The sequence below is a fragment of the Equus przewalskii genome, chromosome 32 (assembly GCF_037783145.1).
Source record: "Equus przewalskii isolate Varuska chromosome 32, EquPr2, whole genome shotgun sequence".
In the NCBI taxonomy this organism is placed as follows: domain Eukaryota; kingdom Metazoa; phylum Chordata; class Mammalia; order Perissodactyla; family Equidae; genus Equus; species Equus przewalskii.
Genome location: NC_091862.1, coordinates 15,972,009 through 15,990,095, shown reverse-complemented (window position 1 = coordinate 15,990,095; position 18,087 = coordinate 15,972,009). Strand labels below are relative to the sequence as shown.

The 18,087-nt window shown below is 41.5% G+C and overlaps 1 protein-coding gene and 1 pseudogene across 3 annotated transcripts in view; both read left to right on the top strand.

The window, feature by feature from the left end:
- MTHFD1L (methylenetetrahydrofolate dehydrogenase (NADP+ dependent) 1 like) overlaps positions 1–18,087 on the top strand; it is a 191,134-nt gene that overhangs the window by 103,496 nt on the left and 69,551 nt on the right. For all 3 annotated transcript variants that reach the window (XM_070603316.1, XM_070603318.1, XM_070603317.1), the window contains exon 21: positions 11,803–11,942. In XM_070603316.1, the coding sequence (XP_070459417.1) occupies positions 11,803–11,942 (140 nt within the window). The remainder of the gene's footprint in view (positions 1–11,802; positions 11,943–18,087) is intronic.
- LOC139080837 (proteasome subunit beta type-2 pseudogene) lies at positions 11,988–18,011 on the top strand (annotated as a pseudogene).

The following is an 18,087-nucleotide window of genomic DNA, read 5'->3' as shown; positions in this document are numbered from 1 at the left end:
GATAGGCAGTCTGGGCTGGTAGGGCAACTCCTTGATCATCATAGGTTCTGTGCTACCTAGTAGTCCAGGATGGTTGCACAAGTCCCAGCCATCACACCTCTATCCCAGGCAGCAGGAAGAAAAAAAGGCATACCCCCTTTTCAGGAGCCATTCTGGAAGTTGCATACAACACCTCTCTTTACATCTCACTAACAACCTTGGTCCCACAACCGCACCCAGCTACGGGAGAAATGAAGACGTTTTCTGATTCTACACGCTCTCCTTCAAATAGAAAGGTGAGTTGCTAATCCGCTGTCATCGTGACGTAGTTCAAAAAGTGTTCCCAGGGACAGACTTGAGCTAATGCCAAGTCATCCACGTCGTCATCCCCGTTTCCTTTTTGACAGCATCTGCCAGGTGGCCAGGCAGGGTTTAGGGGAGCAAACCTTTGAGTTCTCTGCACAAACGTGCCCGGGATGGTCTTCTAAGTCAGCCCAAGTGACTGGCCCACTTTCGTTCCTAAGTAGATCAAAGATCGTTTCCGAAGAAGAGCTTAACACGTGTCCAAAAGTAGGGCTCCTTCTTAGAGCAGAATGTTATGCAATAAAATATGATTTTGAAAAATGTTACCGTTTGGGAGGAATGCTCCCCGTTGGGTTAATTGAGAAGATCAGGGTGTTAAAGTGTGTGTAGAGCGTGACACCCATGCCGTTGACGATAAAAACACGTAGGTAGAGGTCGCTGTGGGGACAGTCCCCGCCTGTCCTTCAGGAACCCATCTCAGAAACTTGCAAGCCAGATGGGCCTAATGAAACCTTGTTTGAATGCATATCCTTTGCCAGTGTAATAAACATAATAATAAGATTTTATATAGATTTAGCATTTTCCTGTAAAATACAAGTAACCATATTTTTATCAGCTGCTTTACCCAGGTCAGACCCGCTTCTTGATATAAGGCCAACCTGGGGACATGCCGTGAGGAGGCAAGGAGAGAGAGGTGGTAAATTGAGGGTTTGCCCTTTTTTTATACAAAACAAGAATTATTCTAAACTTTAGTTTCAGCTCCTCCCGGGCTCAGGGATGGGGGTAGAAGCCGGGAGTCGGGGACTGAGAATTATTCCTGACCTTTTGTTACCTTTTCCCTATAAAAAATGTCTACCTGGGCATCTCAGGGGCCTTGTTCTTCTGTCAACAGTAGAGAGAGAGCCAGAAACAGATTACTGTGAAAATGGTTCAAAATGCCTGTTTGTTTTCTTCTGCACATCAGATTTATATATTTCTAAAAATACGTTCATTTTATAAACAGGAAAAAGGTTATTTTGAAAATATACCAAAGGAAAAAAGTATGCTCACTCCTCCTTTTCAGGTTGTTATCTTTAGTTTGAGTTTTTTTATGGATTTAAATATGAATTATTGGCCTTTTCGGTATCATGTCCTCATTTGTTCTGTTAAATCGAATCATTTCGAGATGCAGTCCCACTGGCCAGCCCGTGGGCCTTGCATCACGCCAGTGCCCACGTCAGACATACTGAAGGAGACATGGAAGGCAGAACACTGTGGATTGTTCTTGCCTCCACGCCCAAGAATAGAGCCACAGGAGGAAGTTGCATCTGTGACCCTAACGATGAATATAATGGCTGATAACACAGAGATCGTGGTAGTTATTTCCCGGGAGCTAGCAGTGCTGTTTGTACCAGCGCTGAGCGGAATGGAGCCAGGCCTGAATAATCATTAAATTGATCTCCTTCTGAGAAACCAGGAGGGCTAGACATGACCCGTAAAAGCAGCAGGTCCGTCTCTTTCCTCCTAGATAAGAAATCTACAAAGGCAGAGTCTGGGCCAGTGGCTCTTGGATGTTTTGACTGGAACCCAGAGCGTGAAGTACATTTTGTGTCACAAATGCCTGTGCACACCTGTGTGCGTGTGTGCAAAAGCTGAGTCAAACGTCTTAGGAAGCAATTCTACTTTCTCTCATTGTGGGCGATGTGTCCTAATATTTCCTATCCTGTTTCCTTTTCTTTTTTAAATTCCAGTCTCAACCCAGTAAATTGATTTTTGTGACATGCTAGCAGGTCTCTGCCTTCAGTTCAAAGATCCCTGCTCTGCCTGCTTGTATTTAGTGAATATTGGGAAGATTAGTAGAATCAAGTTTAAAATGGTTTCCTTCTAATTTCTTTTTCTATAAAAAAGTTGCCATAGTAGGAATGTTAGTGTATTTAATTGTTTTCAAACTCAGCTAATCACAGTTTCACTTGCTGGGTTTCTTGCACTTGCAGAAAAAAACTATCACAGGTTTCTTGATGTTGTTTTTTCCTGGGAACCTTTAAGATAAAATATTTGGGGCCCAGTCCTGTGATCTAGTGGCTAAGTTCAGCACGCTCCTCTTCAGCAGCCTGGGTTGGGGTCCCGGGCACGGACCTACACCACTTGTTGGTGGCCATGCTCTGGCAGCAACCCATGCACAAAACGGAGGAAGATGGGCACAGATGTTAGCTCAGGGTGAATCTTCCTCAGCAAAAAAAATAAAAATAAAAAATAAATAAGATATATTTTACCTTTTGATGTTTATAATTTTTTCCTCCTTGGGTTTGTTTTCATAAACTGCTCAATGGAAAATGTTCTGTTTCATCTTTCCATCATTTTAGGTTAAGGCATGTTCATAGCAAATCATTTCAGAATTTATTTACGTTTTCACTGTCCAGTTCTCAAGAGCTGCAGGAGAACAGTTCTGCCCTCATGCAGTCGTCCAAAATTCCAGGCCTCCAGCCAGAAGTTGGGGATACCACTGTTGGCTAAAAACGGAAGGGTTAAACCCTGGTCGTAGCAATGACATTGTACAAATGCTCATGATCCCTACAAGAAGATGGGAGCTGTTTGCGTAATGGATTTGTGAATTTAATTCATTTGGATTTTTATAAGGGAGGTAAAAAAATAACATGTATCATTTAATTTTCATCTAAACATTGTTTTTCCAAAATTAAATTTCGCTTGGGTCAAAATCATTTTACAAAACAAGATGATTAACGGTGGTTCCAAATAATGAGAACCAGTGTCTGTAACTAATTAATTCTCTAGAGGAAGGAAATTCTGGGTCTTGATACCAGACCGCATCTAAGTGGCATTTCTGGATTTTCAAAGATTTTATTACTACCAAAAACATGTGGTTCAGGTGGACCTATGTCCTTTTTACACTTTATCTTCTCTTTCCCTTTCCCCAAATAAATCCCCAATAACTTTCTCATGCGTTCTGTACTACTACCAAATTTCCCCTAATGTGTGTATACAATGCCTTCACCACAAAAGGTAAGAGGGTCATAGATTAAATAGACAAATCCAAAACAGCAGAAAGGATTTCATTTTTTGTAAAATTTCATAGAGTTAAGATGAGTTGGATCCTCAAAATTAATATGTTCTGAATCAAGATTCATTTATTTTTCAGCTGTTGTAAGAATGCTGCGCTTCCCTTGTAATTAATTTAATGATTCATCCTGGTTTACTTAATTCTCCTTCTAGTCACTGGAAAAAATAATTAAAATTCCCCAAGGCCTGCTCACCTTGAGCTCAAGTGCAGAATTCGTATGCTTCTGTGACTGAACTCAGCTTTCCTGAGTTCATCTGCAGACAGCTGCAGCTGAATAGACGTGTTTACATAAGGCAGAAAAGGGCAGTTTGAAGAGTCTAGTTTCCATTTCCCTTAGTATTGTTCAGGAATTATAGCTCACTGTGCTTCAGAACGAAGTCTCGTCCAGCATATACCTTGGTTCTTCCTGTGCAAAGGTTATATTTTTATTTCTGATTTGTCATGAGAAAGTAAAGTGCTGACAGTGAAAGCCACAGTTTTATTTCTCCCTCTGTTTACCAGAAATTCTCTTAAGAATTAAGTTAGCAAAATCTGCCCTGGGCAGACATATTTTTTATCTCAACCCCTTTTGAGCCAAGCTGATTGTAAGGACTCGTTCTTCTGTGAGACCTCTAATGGGCCATAAATTCAAGTTCATGTCCAAAGTAATGGGAAACTCAATATGTTGTGTATTTGATATGTATGTTTGTTGCATGTATCATGGAGAGGAAAATTATTACCATTATAAAGCTATGAAACCTGAAAGTTCTAATCCTCTGAGTATCCATGGAATAAAGGACTCCTTCGTGACATCGAAAGGTGGAAATTCAATTTGCAGTTCTGGTGACAACATTCAGGCGTATCAAGTAGCCAGAAACTCAAGGGAATATTCTCTTGGTGCCTCAGTTGAACTCTGTCTCAGGGTCCAAGAAGGGTTTTCCCCAAGGTAAAAACAAAATGAGAATTTCAGATCTAAGGTCTCTGCCGCCTTTTTTCCCAGAGTGTGCTCGTGGTGATAATTATAGGACGCGCGGTTTGGGAAAGAAAACCCAAGCTGGAGAGTTGGAGTGGCTCGTTTCCCAACCAGTGATGGGCGGGCGGATGCCTGGCTGGAGGAGGCTGGGAAGTCAACTCTTGGGATCTTGGGACCAGTGAAAGGTGATGAAATACCTTCTGGCCCCCAGGAGATCATTTGGTTGTCAAGAGGCAGATTGCAGAGCGAGTGTTCTCTGCCTGTGGCCTCTTCCTCTGGCGTTGGGTACCAAGCCCAGATGTACTGATCCTCGGAGCCTCCTCTCCGGGATGTCTTTCTTTGTTCACCAGAATACGCCCTGCCACTGCGAGGGCTCAGCACTGTTGACACGTAGTCTAAGATCTAGGCGAGGACGTGATTTGTTATCCCTAAATGAGTTGCTCTAAGAGTGAAAGTAAGTTTCTGAATTGAGTAAACAAAAAAAGAAAGAAAGGCACATCGTAACAGAGAAAAGTCCAGATTATGTGCTTTCTGTTATCACAGCAGGGCCATATTGCAATTAGAAAATGAGTCTGGACACACTTACCTATCAGAGTTCAGGAAAAGAATTTAGAGCTCCATGTTATGTAACAAAATATTCTAGAAGCACTAGGTGTTAAGATTTTCATCGTGGTGAGCACAGCTGACCAGCGGTTGAGCTAGAGAAATGCTGTGTGATGGGTTGTTTATTGACAAGGCCGTGTCGGGTAGGGACTCTGGCATAGACTGCCATCACAGGGGCTATGGTGTCAACCCAAGCTCTATCGCCTTGTAGCTGTGTGACCTTGGGAAAAATTACTTAAACTTTCTAATCTTTAGCTCCATAAGCTGTAAGCAGAAGACTGAGATACCTCCCAGGTGATGAAGAGGGAAATGAGCTTGAGGAGGCTAGTACAGTACCTGGCACATAGACAGTGTTAGGAAATGTGAGTTCTCTGCCTTTCCCTGTACTAATCAGAATAGCTTTGTCACTAATTACAATAGCTTTTCCCCATCATAGCTGTTTGTTCTTGGCAGTAAGACTGACCTTGCTCTCCCCTGTGCTGTCTCATATTGATTTTCTCTGTCCATCCCTCCCTCCTTCCTCATGAAATTAGTGCCCCAGTCACCCAGTGAGACACTGCTTTTCATCACCAGGAGCTGCCATGTCGTAGGGAAGGCACCACGAATGCAGCACATCAGCTGTGCTGGGCAGAATTTTTACTGGGATTATTCCTATTTCAGATCCTATGGGGTAAAAGGTTATCATTCACATCATAATCTTGCACAATTTTTTATTCTAGCATCTGATGCATTTATAACATTCTTAGGAAGAGTATCTAGAAAGTGCAAAGCTACAGCAGAGAGTCTCAACCTCTGTTGGCATTTTGGGTAGATAATTCTGGTTTTAGTGGGTTTTTTTGTGGGGTGGTGACTGTCCAGTGCAATAGAGGTTGTTTAGCAGCATCCCTGGCCTCAGCCTGCTTGGTGCCAGTTATGTCAACCAACAGTGACTCGACATTGCCAGATGCCCGCTGGGGAGCAGATCACTGCCAGCTGAGAACCACTGATTACAGTTATGGTTTGTGATCCCATAGAAATGGGTTCCGTAAATGTAGTACAGCATGAGACCGTTGAGAAGTAGACGTGAAACAAAACCGAATTCAAACTCACCTGCCTACTGGCAAATAAATAAACATGTTAAAATATCAAAGGGAATTCAAGCAAAAAAAAAAAAAAAAAACTGAAAAAGGCAAGCTCAGAAAGATATGCCTTTTCATCAGGTAATTAATTAATCTCTCATCTTTGTCGTGTTAAAAATGTACTGTTTCCTCTCTAACTGAAATCATGAGTACGTAGGTAATTGCTTAAATGCCAGGGAAAATAACAGAAGTTCGGTAATTGTTGAATGAGAAGAAGTGAAAGTTTTTCTTAAATTTTGGGATGCATGTGTTTAATTGAAACTGCTTTTGAGGGGCCAGCCCCGTGGCCGAGTGGTTAAGTTTGCGCGCTCTGCTTCGCGGGCCCAGGGTCTCACCAATTCAGATCCTGGACGTGGACATGGCATGGCTCATCAGGCCATGCTGAGGCGGCGTCCCACGTAGCACAACCAGAAGGACCCACAACTAGAATATACAACTATGTACTGGGGGGGGGGGGAGAAGAAGAAGAAGAAGAAAAGATGTTAGCTCTAAAAAAAGAAAATGCTTTTGAATAAGATGCCAAGTGGCAGAAAATGTGTCATACAGAAAGGAGAGCTCTGGGCTGGGCATCAGAGGGACCCGGGACACTGCAGTGGGCTCTTATCTCAAGAAGGTAACTTCCCCAGCACATAGGAACCCCGGGGCGGTTAGTTCCCTCACAGCTGTAGAATTTTATGAACCCATAATTTATAGGGCCCGCCTGTGTAGTGATGACGTTAATGCTTTTTTGTAAGTTAGCAGCTGGGTGATTACTTATCCAAGTCCTAACTGACATCGAAACTTTCTTCTGCAAGTTATATGATAGAACAATTTGAGATATAAAAATCATCTCTCTGCCTCATTGAGGAATTTCATAGATGTCATGTGTGCCTGCCAGTACTGTTTTGTCATTGTCATTGTGGATGCTGTTCAGTTTGTGCAGCATGACTCAGGGTGCCCTAGCCGATCAGCATGGAAAGCCAGCTGCCTGGCTGTCCAGTATTGGTTTTTATTCTCCACCTGAAGCCAGAGCTCTGCTTCCTGTGCAGGTTCCTAACAGGATTTGTCCAAATGGTCAGTCCCTTCCCAACCCGGACACTTCCTTTCTGAACAGATTGTGGGTTTTGAGGTTTGAATCAAGCCATGTGAAAAATTGCTATCGAATAGCCCCGGTGCCTCCACAATAAACATCAGCCAGCGTTTCCTGTTTTCATTCATGTTCTAAGTTGAATAACTGTGTCCCCACCCCCACCCCTGCAAAGAGATTGCCAAGACAAATAATTGTCGTGGCATGTGCAAGCATTTTCTTGCAAGCCTTTTTAAATATGCAGCTTTCAGAAGTCTGCATTACCTGCTTTTCAGGAATGTTAAATCAGAGTAAGAGCACTTGCTTCAAGAACACGTCTCTATTAAAGTCGCCATTAAGTAGTTCTTTAGTTCTTATCTCTTTTAAAATTTATTAAGAGCAGCAAATATGAGAAGGGAATAAATTGCTTACTTCAGATCACTAGGAAAACTTAACTTACAGGCTTTCTATGTTGACAGTTCCCAGGGAGTGCCTGAGAAATGGAACTTGCCAGTAAGGGTGGCTTGTCCCCTTCTCATATCAAAGCCTCTGAGGTACTAAGACACAGATACACAGCCCTCGAAGGGTCCATTTCCAAGATAATGCTCGTTGATGACACATCACGTGGTCCTTACTTTTGTATTACTAATGTACCTCAGCATACCTTTTCCATGCTCTCTGTTTTCCCTAGCAGCTGATATTTGAAAACAAATAACATAAAAGTGATTCCATGCAGTATTTCAGAACAGTTTTCAAAGTGTGAGAATTTGGCACTTTCTTCTGTTTTCCTCACATCATTTGCCTCCATATTTCCTTTGCCTTTGGAAGCCACAGCTTGTGGACCTTTATAACTGCATCCTGTTTTCTTCCTAACTGAAGTTTTCTGTTACTACTATTTTTTTTCCAATTTATCTCTCAAAATATGAAATGAAGCTTAGCTAGCCTATGTAGACACTTGAGATGGCCGTATCTTTATCAGATATGATATTTATACCTTGTATTAAAAGTGTTTTGGTGTTGTTAGGAAAAAGGTCTGATAGGGAGGAATAAGAACATATTTTTAATTCTGTTTAATTCTATTTTTTGTGTCTATCTACCTATCTCCATTGAATGGTAGACTTGACTTTATATCGTCATTGGCTCCAATTCTGACAGTTTCTTCATATCTTTGTCAGTTCATTCATTTATTCGCGCCAGGTACTGTGTTAGGTACTGGAGATGCAAAGATGAGTGAGATAGGGTCCCTGAGCTCCACGTGCAAGATGACACCTGAGTGTAAATTAGGATGCTAGGTGCAGAGGTAGATGTGGGCCCCACGAGGGAGCACCCGGGATGGGCGAGGGGCAGTAGCTCTCTCTGCCTGAGGGGATCAGGGCAAGCTTCCAGGAAATGCGACCTCTGAACTGAGGCTTGGACAACGAGTTAAAGAAGGGAGAGGGCAGAGCAGAATGTTCCAGGTGGGAGAAGAGGGGTGGAGACGACAAGTAACATAGTGTGTGTGAGCTCTGCAGAAAGCTGGATATTCCCGAAGCGTGAAATTTGAGGCAGAGCGTGAGGAAGATGAAGGCTGAGGTGTGTGCTTGAGGTTACATTAGGGTGGCCTCAGGTTTGATGTTAAGGAACTTGGATTTTTTCCTTTAAGCAAAGTGAGCTGATGAAGGAAGGCGAACGCGGTAACTAGGTTGTGATTTGTTTGTTCAGTGCCTACTCCATGCGTTGCAGGGTTGATCTCTAACAGACATGGTCTCTGTCCTCACGGAGCCTACAGTCTACCAGGGGAGCTTCAAGTGGAAACGTGCTTCCGGTTGGAAAGACCTTAGAGATCACGTAATCAAACCCCGTTATGTAAAATGTACGCAATGCTCTACTTCTGGCCATCGGGCAACATTGAACAGTTTTTCAAATAGCACAGCTTTGTAAAAAAACGTATGAAACTTTGGTTCCTTGAGTCTCTCCTCCTCAGAACTGATCAGACCAGAGAACGGGTCTTGGTAGTTGAAATAATGACTTCTCCAGTCATCACAGATCATTTCTCTTCTTGACAAATTGGCTTCTACTCTTTCTCTGTCCTTTATCTGTGAATCCCTTTGTTCCTTTTCCCCTCTCCTCCCCCAACTCTCTGAAACTCTGGAGGAAACCTCTTTGTCCCTCAGGGCCTGACTCTATCATCACCTTCCCCAAACCTCCTGGGCAAAATCCATCCCTGGTGGCTTGCTGAGCTCCAATTCTCTGGAGTCCAGTAGCAGACGGTCTCTCTCACTACGTCCCTGGAGTGCTTAAGGTTAGGGACCCTAAGACTGGGCTTCTGCCACTGGGAAAAATGCCAAGACATAGTAGGAATTCAACAAATGCTGAAGAATTGAATATGATTTCTACCAAGTGGGAGAATTGTTCTTTTGGCAGTAATGATGCCAACCATTTTTGTGAGCTCCCACTAGGCACCAAAAACCCAGTAACTCAGTATTTTATGTGTGTTCTCTAACTTCATCCTCCCGGCAAGTCAAATGAGGATGTTGAGACTGAAATAGATCAAGTAACTCACCAGGGTTCAATTGATAATTATCACTGTTCAATTGTCAGCTCATATGCACAGCTGGGGGGGATTCTGGATCCTGTCTGTCTGCTTATCTCTCTGTGATACTAACCAGCAGGGCGGTCAACTGTAGTCCAGTACTCATGGCCTTGCTCCCCATCTTTTCCCCCACCGGGAGGCCACTCTATAAGGACTTTGGACAAAGTCATCTGAATATTCCTTTTCTGGGGTCCACCATCAGGCTAAAGTGAGCGTTGGTTTTACAGGAGTACCACTGAGGTAGACATTGTTATTGTCAATGGTTTTCTCCAGTTTTGACTACGGCTAATAAAATCACTAGACTTGCCCCAAATACTATATAAAAAGGAGTGTCTTTTACGTCTTTAAATTACTCTGCTAAATCGCTTGTTCAAAGAAAACATAATGAAGGAAAAAATGACTTTGTAGCTATCTCCATTCCAAATTGAATATTTTTAAAGGAATATTTTTCAATTTGTCAAAAGCATATCAACAGTCATAAAAATTTTTTATATCCTCTGGCACCATACTCTCACCCGTGGGAATTTATTCCGAAATATAATTTGAAAAAGGTTCGAGCTCATATGCACAGATATTTTGCAGCATTGTTTATGTTGGAAACAACCCAAACATCTAATAACAAGGGGAACAATTTTGTAAATCTTGGTACATCAACTCAACAAAATTATAAGCTGCCACATATAATCATAAATTTTGAATGTTTGTAGTACAGCAAGAAAACTCTGTGATAATTTTAAAGTAAAGGGGCAGACTATGAAATTCTACCTATTCTGTGAAAGTTATATAGGCATATGAAGGACTTAAAGGAAACTGTAAAGAATTAGAACAACTGTTGATGTATTTAGAGTTTGAAATTATGTGTGACATTTAATCATTTATTTCCTTAATTCTTTGTTTTTGAGGAAGATTAGCCCTGAGCTAACATCTGCTGCCAATCCTCCTCTTTTTGCTGAGGAAGACTGGCCCTGAGCTAACATCCGTGCCCATCTTCCTCTACTTTATATGTGGGACGCCTGCCACAGCACGGCTTTTGCCAAGCATTGCCATGTCTGCACCCAGGATCCGAACCGGTGAACCACAGGCCGCCAAAGCAGAACATGTGCACTTAACCACTGCGCCACCCGGCCGGCCCCCTGTTTCCTTACTTCTTGTTAAAATGTGTGTATTCAGTGAATGCTGGAGACAAATATCTTCCTTCGTTCACATTTTAAGTGTTTTTTATTTTATCTTAGTAGGTTTTTTTACTGCCAATTCCTATCTCTGGCTTAAATTATGGCCTTAGTAGTACTGTCAATAGATAGTTCATATTTCATAAATATTTACTTTCTATTACATTAATAGTATTCCTTTCTAGAGCAATGTGCTTTTTTTAATGGGCATTCATCTCACCTGGGGATCTTGTTAAAATGCTGATTCTCATTCAGTAGGTCTGGGGTACCTAGATTCTGCATTTCTAATAAGCCCCCAGGGGCTGCTGGTACTGCTGGTCCTAGAGCTCTTGTTTATGTGTGAAGATGCTGTTGCTGACCCAGTGTCACTACTATTATCTTGGAAGACAATGTTAGATGTTCTTTCTGCTGTGTCCATGTTTGCCACAGTAACATTTCCAGCACTATAGGGGTGGGGGAGGGGATGGCTAAAGATGCTCGTCTTCTGTGGTTATGGAATAAAGATGCTATCTTATGCCAAACTTGATGATCCACCTCCTTAAACCACTGAACTACCTGGAATTTTGTCAATCAACAGAAACGACCAGGTGGCCCTAAAATAACTAGTCCTCTATGCATGTTATAAAGACTGAGAAAGGATCTTCCATGGTAATCATGCTTTCAATGTCCTTTGATACAATTTGGCAACTGATTAAAAAATTGAAAATCCCATCTGTGTTGAGAAAAGCTTTGTTTTGAGTTATTTACCAGCGGGAAAATCTTGGCCTTGGCAATGAGTCGTTACACACGGTCGTGTGAAGCAGAGTGGAGAGCTATCTTTTTACGGAATGTGAGCAAGTAGAACATTTTCGAAAATCGCCTTACCTTTGCATATGAACAAGATGTAACCCAGAAGTAGAGGGGAATTTCAGCTGTCCTTGCAACATGAGTCAGACCCATGATTGCCGAAACCTACTCTCGTTTTCAAAAGGTAATAGCAAGTGTCCGATCTGATTCTCCACAGTAACCGAAGCTGGCTTTGGCGCCGATATTGGAATGGAGAAGTTCTTCAACATCAAGTGCCGGGCCTCCGGCTTGGTGCCCAACGTTGTCGTGCTGGTGGCAACGGTGCGAGCTCTGAAGATGCACGGAGGCGGGCCGAGCGTAAGTCCCACCCTTCCTAATAAAACAGATTTTAAAATTAAGATAAAGCAGAATTCAGCATTTGAAACGTTCAGACCTGCTTGATCACTCCAGTTTCCTAAAGCAGCTCCTTTCTAACAAATCATCATTATGGGGCCCCTACAGTTTAGCAAGTTGAAGCAAATAGCAGCACCCCCCAAGTTATTTCTAAGCAGTGTTTTGGAAAGGAGCATCATGGAACCGCTTTTTAGTCCTAAGATTTATATCTGAAACTCGTGTCAACCTTTGATAACCCCGCATTAATGAGAGGAGTGAGGCTCTGGTTCCTGAGCAGAGAGCGTAAGGGTTAGAGTGATGGCTTTTGTGGGTGAGGTTTTTCACTGTTTGTACAGAGAGTTTTTTGGTTCACTGATGCTGCATTGCATCAGATTTCATCTAAAACTATTTTCTTTCTGTTTCTGTTTATTATGGTTTCACTTCATAACTCTGGGATAGCACTGGATTGCTTAGTTCTAAGACAGCTTTGCTTGGAAAACACAAATTTTAATGTTTTTAAAGACTTTTGATATTAACCTATCTTATATAGAGAATTTACACACATCTGAAAAGAAATTCCTTCCACAGAAGGTTTAGTCTTTTTCTCTTTCATTTTTAGGTATTTCCAGAGGGAGAAGAAAAAAATGTTATACTGGTTAATCATTTTGGAAATAAAATAATTCGAAGTTTCTTTGTCACTTATATTATTAAGGTATTAGACAAACTGGCACATCTGATTTCTTCGTTGGTATACTTTGTACACGAAAGTCATATCATCAATGACTAACTACATAGCAAAAATAAATAACAGATTTGCCATCATGAAACACCATATTGTGCATCATTTAATCATCTAAGCAATTCTTTGTCCTGGAGAAGCAGACATTATTTTGTACCATTTTACAGATGAGGAAGCTGAGGTTGGATGGGTTTAAGGAATGTGGGCAGTGTCACCAGGCCAGCAGAGAGCCAAACTGGGACTTGGCTCCAAACCCCCTTCTCTATCCACTGTGAAGACCTGAATGTTAATGATGGGTAAACATTTTCTGAATCCCAATCCATTCATAATACCAGACACTTAAGCACCTCATTTTAGCCTAAAGCTTCATCGTTATTTCAAATGGAAAGTTGACACAACACATGTTATAAGACAGTGAATCCTAAAGAATTTTGATTTTGCCCAAAACACCACTTGTTGCTACAATCACTCTTTGACGTCAGACTTTGAATCTGTATACCAGCTTCGAGTTTCAGAAAACTATTTCTGCCGATATAAGATGCATTTGAAATTCTCCCTCTCTGTTTTGCACCCTGAAAATTGTAAAATCAAAGAGCTTCAACACTGGAAAGGGCTTCGAAATTGTCTAGTCTGGTTCCGTCTTTATACAGATGAAATGGCTGAGGTGCAGAATGATTCAGACGCTTGGTTAGTGTCACAGGTCCATTTAGGGGACTAATCAGATGTGAAATCAAGGTCTCTTGACTTCTAGTCCAGATTTTTTCCAGGCGCTGGTCTCTGTCCTGTAAAAATCCTCGACGCGATTTATAATCCTATTTCCGTTCATCTTAATGTATGTGCTGTTTCACAGTGATTGCGTTTTTTCCTCCTTAATTCTTTGTGCCTCTTCCACTTCCACTTAAAGTCATGGTTCCACGCCAGCGATGATGGTGACAGGGCTCAAGCTTTGCAGGCACAGATATGGAAGAGGAATCAGGAAGCTAGACGAAGCTTAGCATCCTTCTGCATCCTGTTGTTTTGTGAATGTATGTGTGTCTCCAACTCAACTCTGAACCCCTTGAGATTAAGGACTGTGTCTTATTAATTGTGTATCCCTAGTGCCTGGCAGAGTCGGTATCAAGGAAATGTTTTCAGTGATTGAATAATAAATGAACTTTCTCTTCTTAATCCTATATGTCATGTTACCCATTGCAGTGTCATTCCTTCATACTTGAAACAACTCTGTGGTAATGTTTTTGATCCATTATAATTTCTATTTCCTTTTGATATCATTACACAAATAACCATGGCTGCCTTTTATGTTTATTCAGCTTGTTTCTTTCCATAGTGTGTGCAGTGGAAAGTCCTGGGACCCTTGAACTTGCCCATTTTAGCCCCAATCATTTTAAATTCGTATTCTGTCTTCCAAAGTACCGACTATTCCTGGTGCAATATAAGAACTAATACTGTTATAATATGAAATATATATAATAATCTCATAATTTTGGATCCAAATATTCCTTTTCAATTAGTTTTTTAAACCCAATGTATTACGGAGGATTCTCCAGAAGCAATAGGATGTGTGTGTGTGTGTATATATATATTTTTTTTTTTTTTGAGGAAGATTAGCCCTGAGCTAACGTCTGCTGCCAACCCTCCTCTTTTTGCTGAGGAAGACTGGCCCTGAGCTAACATTTGTGCCCATCTTCCTCTACTTTATACGTGGGACACCTACCACAGCATGGCGTGCCAAGCAGTGCCGTGTCTGCACCCGGGATCCAGACTGGTGAACCCTGGGCCACCAAAATGGAACATGCACACTTAACCGCTGTGCCACTGGGCCAGCCCCAAGGATGTATATTTATATAAAAAGAGATGTATTATAAGGAATTGGCTCATCTAATCGTGGAGGCTGGCAAGTCCGAAATCTACAGAGTGGCCAGCAGGCTGGAGACTCTGGAAAGCCTAAGTTCCAGTTCAGTCCCAGTCTGAATTTTCTCTTGCAGTCTTTTTGTTCTATTTAGGCCTTCAACTGATTGCATGCGGCCCACACACATCCTGGGGGGCAATTTGCTTTACTCAGAGTCCACTGACTTAAATGTTATTCTCATTTGAAAATACCCTCACAGAAACACTCAAAATAATATTTGACCAAATATCTGGGCACCCCATGGCCCAAGTTGACACAAATTTAACCATTACACCCATTATTGCTGATTTTTGTGTGTGGTGCAGAGACCAGATCTAATTTCATTTTTTCTATATAGTCATGTGCTGCATAATGACATATCGGTCAAGGACAGACCACATAGACAAAGATGGTCCCATAGGATTAGTACCATACAGCCTAGGTTTGTGTAAGTTCACTATGTGATGTTCACACGATGATGAAGTCGCCTAACGACGCATTTCTCAGAAGGTGTCTCTGTCGTTAAGTGACCCATGACTGTGTTAATATCCAATAGGCCTGGCACTGTTTACTTACACAGTCCCTCCTCCTTCCTTGTCTTCAAGGCTACTTTGTGATAAATCAATTCTCCTCATGCTTGTAGGTCTTTTTCTGGGATCTCCCTTGCTCTAGTCTATCTAAATAGAATTGTGTCTATGCCACGCTGGCACCCTGTAGGGCAAGCTCATCAGGTCCTTCACGTGTGCCTGGCCTGTTACTGGCTTTTTTCATTTCCCTGTGTATCTTAGGATTGGCTCAGGAAGTTTCACAAAGAATCTTAGGATTTTGATCGAATGGCATTAAATCCATAGATAAAGTTGGGGAGGTTAGACAGCTTTCCATCTAAGAGCATGGGATATTTCTTCCTTGATTTAGATCTTTTAAAATGTATATACAACGCATATACGATGGTGGTCCCATAAGATTAGTACCATACAGCCTGGGTGTGTAGTAGGCTATACCATGTAGGTTTGTGTAAGTCCACTCTATGATGTTTGCACAACGACAAAAATCACCTAACAACGCCTTTATCAGACCGTATCCCTGTCGTTAAGTGACACGGGCTGTATATTGCTTTTATATCCCATGACCTCTCTAAATTCTCTTATTAATTGTTCTAATTTAGCTAGAGATACCTTAGGGAGTTCTTTGTGGCGATCATCCCTAAAAATAATGACAGCTGTTTCTTCTTTTCCCATCTTTATCCTTTTTCTTCTTGTTACTGACCAGTCTTCGTAGTTGCAATGCTGTATTAAATAGTAGTGACAGGTGCCATCCTTTTCTCATTCCCTATCACAAAGGGAATGCTTTTAAGAGGTCATCACTAAGTATGATGTTTTCTATAGATTTTTAGTATACGTTTTTTATCGGGTTAGGGAAATTGCCTTCTGGTCTTAGTTCGCCAAGTCTTTATACTAAATAGATATTGAATAATTGTCTTCATCTATTAGATGATATGGTTTTTCTCTTTAACCTACTATTGTTACAAATTATATTACTTATCTTTCAAGTATTAAATGAACCTTAGGTTCCTAGAATAAATCCAACTTGAGGATATATTATCTTTTTTGATGAATAATTACATTTTGCATATTGCTTTCCTAATGTTTTAAGTAGGATCTTTGTATCTATATTTATCAGTTAGCCACATAAATTGGGAAGGATTCCTTCTTTTTTATATACTCTATAAGGATTTTGTAACATTAGAATAATCGGTTTATTCAAAAATGGGAAGAATACACCTTTAACACTGTCTGGGTCTGTTGCTTAGGGATGATGGATAAATTAATTTTTTTAATGAATATAGAACTGTTTAGGTTTTCTGTTTCTTCTTAAATGAGTTTTAATAAAAGGTATACCCCTATGCATTTCTCTGTGTTTTTAAATGTATTGGTAGAAAGTAGATGATAGTATCCTATTAATTCTGTCTACAGCACATTCAGTTATAGCATTTTTTCATTCTTTTTTTTAAAAATCTTACCAGAGTGTTGTCGATTTTGTTAGTCTTTTTAGGAACCAATTTTCAGTTTTATTGATCCTCTCTACTTTTTGGCATTTGTATACAATCCATTCTTCCTGCTTTTGCTTAATTTTTGATTCTGTGGAACTTTGCATGTGTGCAAGCTCAGCAATGCTTTACGTTCTTTTTTTAATCTAGCATTTTAGTTGTTCCAATTTTGTCTACGCCACTGCTGGAAAACCCTTCTGAAAATACTTCATTATGTTCCCACAAGTTATCGAAAAACAATTTGTCACAGAGGCAACTTCTTTCCAAAGGCTTTCTGATATTCTCAAGGTCTCTCCTACTGAGAGGAGAGTAAGTCACCACGTGCTCAGAGAATCCAAATGCCCCGTCGTGTTTCCCACCAAAACCAGCAGCGGGCTCCACACAATAACAGCGTGGGATTGTGGAAAGGTACTAGATTGGGGTTTCAGAACCCCATGATGTTCAGGTCCCCGTCTGCCTCTCATTTGCTGTGTAACCTTGGGCAAGACTCCTGCCTTCTCCCAGCTTTTTCAATTTCCCCATCTTTAAACTGCCAACCCCACAGGTTATTGTGAGTAACTAGGCCAAATAAAAGCAAAAGTAACAGCAATCAGGCACTCTGTTGAAGCTGCAGCCCCCAGCCTCCTGCCACCCACCAGCATGGAGTACCTCATCGGCATCCAGGGCCCCGACTATGTCCTTGTTGCCTCCATCCCGGTGGCCGCTTGCAATATTGTCCAGATGAAGGACGATCATGACAAGATGTTTAAGATGAGTGAAAAAATCTTACTCCTATGTGTTGGAGAGGCTGGAGACACTGCACAGTTTGCAGAATATATTCAGAAAAATGTGCAACTTTACAAGATGCGAAATGGTTATGAATTGTCTCCCACAGCAGCAGCTAATTTCACACGCCGAAACCTGGCTGACTGTCTCCGGAGTCGGACTCCATATCATGTCAACCTCCTCCTGGCTGGCTACAATGAGCATGAGGCTCCAGCTCTCTACTACATGGACTACCTGGCCGCCTTGGCCAAGGCCCCTTTCGCAGCCCACGGCTATGGTGCCTTTCTGACTCTCAGTATCCTGGACCGATACTACACACCAACTCTCTCACGTGAGAGGGCAGTGGAGCTTCTTAGGAAATGTCTAGAGGAGCTCCAGAAACACTTCATCCTGAATCTGCCAGCCTTCAGTGTTCGAATCATTGACAAAAATGGCATTCACAAGCTGGACAACATTTCTTTTCCTAAACATGGCTCCTAACGTCATGCCCTCCTTCACACTTGCCAGGGAACTTTTTTGGATGGGCTCCTTTATTTTTTTCTACTCTTTGGACCTGCACTCTTGACAGGTGGTTAATTCAGAATAAAGCTGCATATGGACAAATTGAAAAAAAAAAAAAAAGTAATGGCAATCACTTCACAGTGGTTTAGAATTTATTTAGAATGATGATGCACTTTGTGTAAATTGGGTA